This window comes from Castanea sativa, chromosome 9 (genome assembly GCF_040712315.1).
Source record: "Castanea sativa cultivar Marrone di Chiusa Pesio chromosome 9, ASM4071231v1".
Classification (NCBI taxonomy): domain Eukaryota; kingdom Viridiplantae; phylum Streptophyta; class Magnoliopsida; order Fagales; family Fagaceae; genus Castanea; species Castanea sativa.
Genome location: NC_134021.1, coordinates 17,303,000 through 17,311,706, shown reverse-complemented (window position 1 = coordinate 17,311,706; position 8,707 = coordinate 17,303,000). Strand labels below are relative to the sequence as shown.

The 8,707-nt window shown below is 35.9% G+C and overlaps 1 protein-coding gene across 1 annotated transcript; it reads right to left on the bottom strand.

The window, feature by feature from the left end:
- Positions 1-5,480: 5,480 nt before the first annotated feature.
- LOC142609925 (protein LURP-one-related 15-like) lies at positions 5,481-7,462 on the bottom strand. The gene is made up of 3 exons (XM_075781650.1): positions 7,151-7,462; positions 6,488-6,715; positions 5,481-5,841 (listed from the first exon to the last, which is right to left on the bottom strand). The coding sequence occupies exons 1-3, from the start codon at positions 7,394-7,396 to the stop codon at positions 5,704-5,706; spliced, it is 612 nt and encodes a 203-aa protein (XP_075637765.1). The 5' UTR covers positions 7,397-7,462; the 3' UTR covers positions 5,481-5,703.
- Between the last annotated feature and the right edge of the window lie 1,245 nt (positions 7,463-8,707).

The window sequence follows — 8,707 nt, the reverse complement described above, 5'->3', positions numbered from 1 at the left end:
TATTGCTTCTGCTAGTACTACTGTTTTTGTTCCTCCTGCTAATAATATTAAAATTGAGAACAAATGATGATAAAACTGAATTAGCAAGTGAGAACCTAGACAAGGGTAAGTCCATCTTAGGAGCACCCCCTAAGCTTGAGAAGAAGGAAACTAAAAACCCTAGGACTAAGAGGGCTAATTCTCAAAAGCCTAAATAGAAGAAGCAGCATCTCTGTCATCATTGTGGTATTGCTGGTCATACTCAACCGAATTGCTATAAGTCGTTAGCCACTCAACAGAGCAATGACATGATAGCATCTGGGAACCAGAATCAGCTTCAAACCTCTTTTGCTCCTCTTGGAGATCTTCTCAAAGCCCTCATGCTCCTTTCGAACTTGAACGGTTTATCCTTCCCCCTCATCACCGGTTCAAGGGTTTGCTAAAAGGAAAGGTTCTTCCAAAGTGTGGAAGGAAAAGGGTTCCAAGTGATTTATTCACTTCTTCTTTCTCTCTCCTTCTTGTTGTTGTTTATGCATTACTTGTGTGTTTTGCTTCAATATTTTTAAGTCAGTCTAGTTTTATGCATTGTTTTGCTTTGATTAACACATTTTTGTTTGCTTACTTTCAGTTTTTGTTTTATTTTATTTTTCAGATAAAAATTAAAAAAAAAACAATTGAAAAAAAAATTACAAAAACAGTGTGTGTTTGTGTACATCGGTTCTTGTGAACCTTAAAATGGTCTTTGAAACAGAGTTTTCTAAACTTTGTATCTCTTGTAGCTTAGATGAGCATTCCTATGCATAACTAAGCAAGTGAGCTTTATAGCTCTTTGTTTGTGATGAGTAAGGTTAAGTGATCTCTTATACTTAACACTCGTATCACTTTTTTTGACGGGTAGAACTAGAAAATCCTAAGAGAAAGGCATTAATAACCATCTCACCACTGTTACCCGCCAATCATGATATGACATCTGTATGCTTCGGCATAGCAAAAGTGCAATGTCAATGTCATCTGTATGCTTCGGCATAGCAAAAGTGCAATGTCAAAAGCTTAACATAATTGGGTATTTCTTTTCTCTCCTTTGTATACCCATGCATGGTTCGCTTAATAAAAAGAAAATATGCAAAGAAAATAAAAGCAAAAAGAACAAAAATGCTTTAAATATGATTGCAAGCGTGTTTTTTAGGAGATGTGGGAGTTATAGGATGTACCTCGAAGGTGATAGTCCCCATCAAACAGTTATGATTGTGTGTGAGTTAAAGTGATTTTCTCATATCTCAAATCATCATAACATTGAAACACTTATGCAATCTTCCGATGTTTTATACACACAACACGCAATATTCTTTGCTACTCTTGATACATGTGCAGGTACAATGTGATTTGGCCATCACAAGATTTACATGTGTTGATGTATACTCACTAAATTGTCTTGACTTGTTTTTGAAATATAAAATCGATTAGACTTGTTTAGTGTGTGTGTTTTGGGATCCATGTGCTTAAAATTATTGTTGAGAGATGATTTTGAGAGTCTTATAGGTGTTTGGATCTCTGATTGTGTTGCATGCATGATTGCATTCATGTGTGTGTTTTTCCTTTTCTCGAAAAACTGTTTTGAAATGCTGGCTCGACACTTTCTCGATACCTCCTCGACACCTAGCTATCTGTCGAGCTTCTTAGCTTTTTCTTATCGCAATCTCAATAGCTTCTCGACACCTTCTGGATCGATCGAGAAACCTTCTATCCTCTCAATAGCTTCTTGACACCTGATGGATCGATCAAGCTTCTGCTCTTGTGTCTTTGTCTACTTCCTCGACACCTTTTCAATAGCTTTATCTATCGAAGTTGTTTTTCTCGACACCTCCCTCGACAGATGTCTCGACTCCTCTCGACAGATGTCTCGACTCCTCTCGACACCTGTAGCTATCGAGATTTACTGAGGATCTAATATAGATTCTATACGATCCGGTTCTTCAATTCTCTCGATCTCTCTCTCGATAGCTCTGTCTCTTCACTTCCCAAACCTCTTTCTCTCACTCCAAACCTCTACCCAAGGTTTCCTCACGCTTATTCAAGGTTTTCTTCACTTGGTAAGCATCTAATCTTTCTCATTTACATGCATTTCATGTTTTGAAATCTAGTTTTTGGGGTTTTTGAAAAATTTTGGGGTTTTCAAAATTGATGAGTAATTATTGCAATTTTTGGGATAGGTTTTGTAGATTTGATCTTAACAACTCCATGCAGTGCATCACATTAGCATTCTAACTGTATTCTCATGCATTTAGATGTGTGAAAAATGTTTGTGTGCTGGTAGGATTGGATTGGGCTGAGCCCATGATGTTTTTTATGTTGCATATCACATGTTCATGCATTTCCGATGCATACATTCTCTCTTTTCAATATACTTGTTATATTTGAACTATTTTGGGATTTTTCTGAGTGGCTCTTTCTCCCCCTCTCTGTCTGTTTACTTTAGTAGTGTCTATGGCACCAAAACGTAAGTCTGTTTCGACCCAGAACCCTCTTCGTTCTAGGGCCTCTTCATCTTCTGATTCCACTCCTCTTTCTGTTTGGTTCCATGATGAGAAAGCCCATCAAGACTTCTTGGAGAACTTCTCTAAATGGGGTGTTCATTCGGAACGCCAAGTTGTTCTAGCGGACTTCGCCGACACTGACCTTCCCAATGTCTTTCACAAACGGGAATGGGAGTCACTGTGTGATGTCCCGGTCACTTGTCCTTCTGTGCTGATCCAGGAGTTTTACTCCAACATGCATGGATTTGATTCTTTAGTACCTCTCTTTCACACTCGCGTTCGAGGTACGCGCATTGTTGTCACACTGGAGTTGGTATCCGATGTGCTCCAGGTACCGAGGGTTGCGCATCCTGACTACCCCGGTTGTGAGAGTCTACGGACTGTGTCCAAAGACGAGATGATTTTTGCTTTTTGTGAGCGCCCTTTTGATTGGGGTGAACACCAGTTTACGTCATGTCGACCTTTTGCTAAAGGTCCTCGTTTCTTAAACATGGTGATGACTTTTGTGTTGTATCCTCTCTCTCACTACAACTCTATCACAGAGCCTCGTGCTCATTTTCTGTTGTCTCTTCTTGAGGATCTCACCATTAACTTTCCTTCACATTTTATCTTTTCTATCATAGATGTGTATAAGGATACGGCTACCCATGATAAGCTCATCTTTCCTTCCGCTATCACGAGGATTTTACGCCATTTTTCCATTCCTTTTCCTATCTCCGACCCTTTTCATGTCATGGTTGCCATAGACGCCTCTACCGTAAAACATAGTGAGGCGTAGTTTAGGTTGCAACAGACAAGTTCAGCAGCTCCTTCGTCCCGTTCCACTCCATCTAGATTTGCTCGTGTCTCATCCGCTCCCTCCTCTTCGACGAGGGATGTGTCACTAGGAGACATCATGGCACAGCTTCAACGCATGGATGCTCGCCTGGATACACTCTCTATAGAGTTGTATCAAGTGAATGTTCGTGTTGGTCGCATTGCTCGACGACAGGCGATCATGGGTGGTTTTGCTCCTGAGGTTTCTCCTCCACCACCTTCTGTGGCTTCTGTGTCTGAGGATGATGATGGTGATGACAATGATGGTTCGGATGATGATGATGGAGATGCTAGCTTTACCGATAAGATGTCTACTTGACACTCTATCCTTTGTCACTCGTGACAAAAAGGGGGAGTAGTTTTGGGTTATGAGAGTAGTCATACTTAGGGGGAGAGCTTGTATAGGGACATTTTTGATAGGGGGAGTGTTGTTGAGGGATGTAGTGAGGATTACTTGTATCTTTTTCTTTTCTCCATTTTAGATACATTTTCTTCTTGTACCTAGGTCTTGTGACCATTTTTACATACATTGTGCTTATCTTTGATATATATGTGATGATGTATGTTTCTTTCACCTATCTCTACATGTTTTGTTTCTTTTCTCTCTTAATACACATGATTCTTTATTTGTATGCAATCTATTATTTAAGTTTCACACTAAGATGCCTTCATGAGTTTTGTTTAAAGTGTTTCAAAAATACAGATTGTCAAAGTCTACTTGTCATGAACTCTCTTCTTGCAAAGTTTTTCAAGAGTTTATGTTAGGATAGATTTTATTGTATTCAACAAGTGAATATGAGTTGAGTGTTTAATGACTTCTCTCATATGTTCATTTGTTTGTTGTGGTTTTGTCACGGATTGCCAAAGGGGGAGATTGTTAGGACATATGTGTTTCACTTGTTTAGAACATATGTCATTCATTTATGTAATTGACTAATCCTTTGACAAAACGCACTTTACTTGTAATTGGGTAGAATTAGGATGAGTTTTATACTTCAAGAAACTGTGTTTCAAGATCAAGTGTTGAAGTCATCAAGTCTGTCCAAGAAACAAGCTGAAAAGTGCAAGTTCATTAAAACTCGACAGCTAGCATGTGTCAAGTTTTAAAGAGTTGTTCCAGCCCGTGGCTCGACAACTGCTCAACAGCATCTCAATACCTCTATTTGTCAAGATTTGAGAAAAACAGATTCTGAGTTCTGTTTTGATTCTAATCTGTGGATGTGTCTTTGGGTCTTCTTTTCTCCTAACCCTAGACATATAAAAGGATTATTTTAAGGGCCGTCAAAGTGAGATAAGTTGCACAAGCATTGAGAAATCCTTGGTCATGCAAATTGTGACTTGAGACGAAGTTCTTGCTCTAGTTCATCTCTCTTGTGAAGAAGTTGCTGTGTCTTTGCACCGTAGGGTTTTGTAACCAAGTATCTTCTTGATCTTCATCATGTGGATGAATTGAAGAACTTTGTAGCCAACAATTTTCTCTAGTTGGTGATTGAAGTCGCATACTGGGATCCATGCAATTGGTTAGTCACGTACTTGGGAGCCGTGCATTGAAAGGAGAAATTCTCACTACAAAACAAGTCCAATTGGGTGTTGGGGTAATGATTCAACTGTAAGTTGGTAAGGTACTTGGGATTCCTTTACTTGTAACCACTTGTTGTGATAATAGTGGTATTTCAGGAGTGGTGACCTTAAAATTATCCGGTGGGGTTTTTTGCCATGTAAGTTTTCCCCATTCGTAAACAAATCACCGTGTCATTTATTTTCCGCTGCATACTTAGTTTAATTGGTGATTTGTTTGTGCTACCATGGGTTTGCATGTTAATTTGAGTAATTAATAACTTGGCTAATTAATCAATTAATCCATCACTAGGGGTCAATACGTTTTTAGCCTATCAATATCATTAAAATTGAGAATGTGTTAGTTAAGAGGTTCACTATAAACGTAGTTGGAGGTGGGGGGATTTGAATCCTAGATTTTTATGTTGGAAACACTAAGAGGTACTAACTAATTGAGCTACAAGACTCTAGGCAAAAATTATTGAAATATTGAAAGAAAATAATAACAACTATACTTTTTTTTTTTTTTTTTTTGAGAATCAGATAACAAGTATACTTAAAAAAATAAGAAGATGTACAATATACTTAAAAGAAGAAGGAGAAGACGACGACGAAAAATGTCAAGCCAAACTTCATTTATTACTATACATCATACAAACTTATTGCTTCCAACCAACCATCTCAATTTCGTTGTACAACACTACAACATCGGTTTTTGTAGGGGTGGGGTAAATTTGATAGTTATAATGGAAAATGACATATTTGAATCTGAATATCTTTGTTAAAATTACATACTAGTTAAATTTCACAACTACTACTAATTACTCGGGCGGTTAATTGCATCTAGAATCACAATAAGGGCAACTATGAATGCATAATCGATGTTAGGATAAACTGTCACCATGAAGTTATCCTTTCCAATCAAAATGCTTTGAGCCGTGTGCTTCTTATGCATCTGCAATTCCCAAATTACCAATTGAATTAGTTTAAGCTTCTTCCCAATATTTGTGTATTGAAATTGCGGAATGACAATATTATTAAAAATTCAATTTAGGGTGCACAAATTCATTTCTTTAAGAGGGGGAAAATGCATATGCCTCAACATATTAGAAATACCTTACTGTGAAAAAAGCTCAAAAACCACATTTAAGTACATCAATCCAAAATTCACAAAGTAATAAAACTCAGATTCATCTATAAATTCCATTGATAGAAAAAAAAAATGTTTCCTCAATTTATTTATTCGAATGACTTAAACTAGAAATTGAAGAGGAATGGGCTTCAAAAATAAAAATTTGAAGAGTAATGAGAAGAACACAACTTTTTCCACTAACACTATTTTTATGATTGGATCAACATTACTTTCACTTACACTTATCAATAACAATCATTTTTTTTTCACTAATCACAATAGATAATGTAAAAAATTATGTCTAATATAATGACTCTAGAATTAATGAAAATTGAAATCCAAATTTATCTTTGAATACATCTATCCAAACCTATAAGGGTAATTGGTTAGATTAATCATATATTATGAGGTGGTTTTTACCAACTAAGAGAGATTTTGTGCATGTGTAATTGTGCAGTGAATATCTTACTTTGGCAATGACTGTGGAAGAGTCCCCAGCATAAATGACACAAGACCGTTCGAGCCAACTCCCTTCAACCTTGAAATCACAAACCTTCTCTGTTGTGTTATGTGCTAAGTACACATCTAATTTAGTCTTGAGATAGAGCACAGAATGTGTCTTAGCGCTGAAGAGCAAATCTTTAGAATCTGTGCTTTCTCCCCTAAAAGTTTGCCACCTGCTATGTGCACTCATTACCTGCATTAAGGAAAAAAAGAAGCTTATTTAATGTTTCAGATCAAGTAGTATAAATATAAATATGTATTTAGTGTCATGTAAATTAAAATTTTAAATAACATGACAACATATGAACGCACCAGATTAGATATCAATAAAATAAAAAAATAAAAGTTTTGCCCAGAACACAACATTAATGTCGACTGGGTTCTGCATCAACACTACTTTAATTACATAACATACCACGCCAACATCGGTGAAAAAATTTGTAAAAATTGTTGTTCTTAGACTCTTTACATTAAAAAAATAAAAAAATAATAAAAAAAAAACCATAAAAAATACGTTTTAAGGCAGGGAAACGGGCACTTAGCTAGCTTTCTTCTCACTGCTAACAAATCAATAAATTTATTTTTTCTCGATCTAAGAACAAATCACTAATTAGAGGTTGGTAATTACCTTATCTCGAATAGTAACAATAGGATTTCCAGCAGCATCAACTATGATCCGACGTTGATGAACGAGGGTTAAGAGGACTCCTTTTACTTTGAATATAATGTTGCCATTAGTATCGGTGACAACAAAGTTGCCATCACTTATGGTCAAAACTTTCCTGACAATTCCAAGATTCACAGGGTAAGGGGCACAATAGTGAGGGCTAATCACCCAAAGGGGATTAGCTTGTGGTGCACTCGGTTCTGCCATAATGATGGGATTCAAGCTGTTCTATGTTCTATACTTCTATCTTGTTGGTAAGTTTGTCCTAAGAAGTTTTGAAGTTTCTTATTTATATGCAATGGGGGCCTATCCCTTTGTGTGTGGAATTCAAGACTAAGAAAATGTTCACATTGCAGTATGCCCCAGAAATTTTCAATTGACAAGTATGATTTTTTTTCCATCCCCACATGGGCTACGGGTTCAAATTTCAAACTCACAATCTTTGGCAGACTAGTACTTTTCAACTTAGTTGGAAAAGTGAAAACTCAAAAGCTCTGACTCTAGCTACGCTGTGGCCCTTTGTGCAGCAGCATTGCCTGATGACCTTTTCAACTTAGGGTTTTTTTTTTTTTTTTTTTTTTTTTTTCATCAAATTAAAACACCAATCGATTTTTGTCTTTTTGATATAGACTGGAATTGAATTTCAAATCTCTTATTCAACCATTAGATACTTTACCAGTTAAGCTAACTAAAACCCACACTTAATTAGTTTTCTAGTAACATAAGCATAAATAAATTAAATAATTCAATAAGTTTTGTCAACCAAAATTTTCAATAAATGTATTTTAAAGAAAATGCTAAAATTATTATCATACTAAAAATTTATGACCAAGCGTTATAATAATGCTTTAAAAAAAAAAAAAGAAAAAAAAAAAGAGAAGTGACAATAATGTAATTGATGTTACTTAAATAATAGAATAAATAGTGTTTGAATTTTGCTTTTGTGATTGTTAACACATCAATTTATTAGTTTATAAGTTTTATAAGTGTTGCAACACTCTTTTCATAATTCACATGAAAGCAATGTTACTCCCGTTAATTTAGGGCTTTAACAAGAAAGAAATGAGGAAAAAATGAGAATTACTCATGATAATAGGTCAATTGTCTGGTTACATTTTACAAATAAGAATGGAAGACAAATGTTTGCATTCATATGTCCTAATATGGACCAAGATAAGAACCAACACGTTTTGACGTGACTATAATCTGTGGAAAGTAAACGGGTATGAAATTAAATTCCCAATTGCGTAGTCAAAACAATGTCTAATCTGGCGGGCTTGAGTCATCTTATATTAGTTATTCTCTCGCTTTCAAGTTTCAACCTGTAAATGGATTGAAAGAGGGTCTTCTTCTTTTTTTGACGTGGTCAAAAACTATACCCCGAAACCGCATCTTGATCTTGACAACAGATTGGGTAAAATAAATTGTAATTCGTTGATTAGGGATACACAATCTTTTGTAAATAACTAGTGCACACATGAAGTCATGAGTTTGTGTGAAATTATATGAGTACTTTAT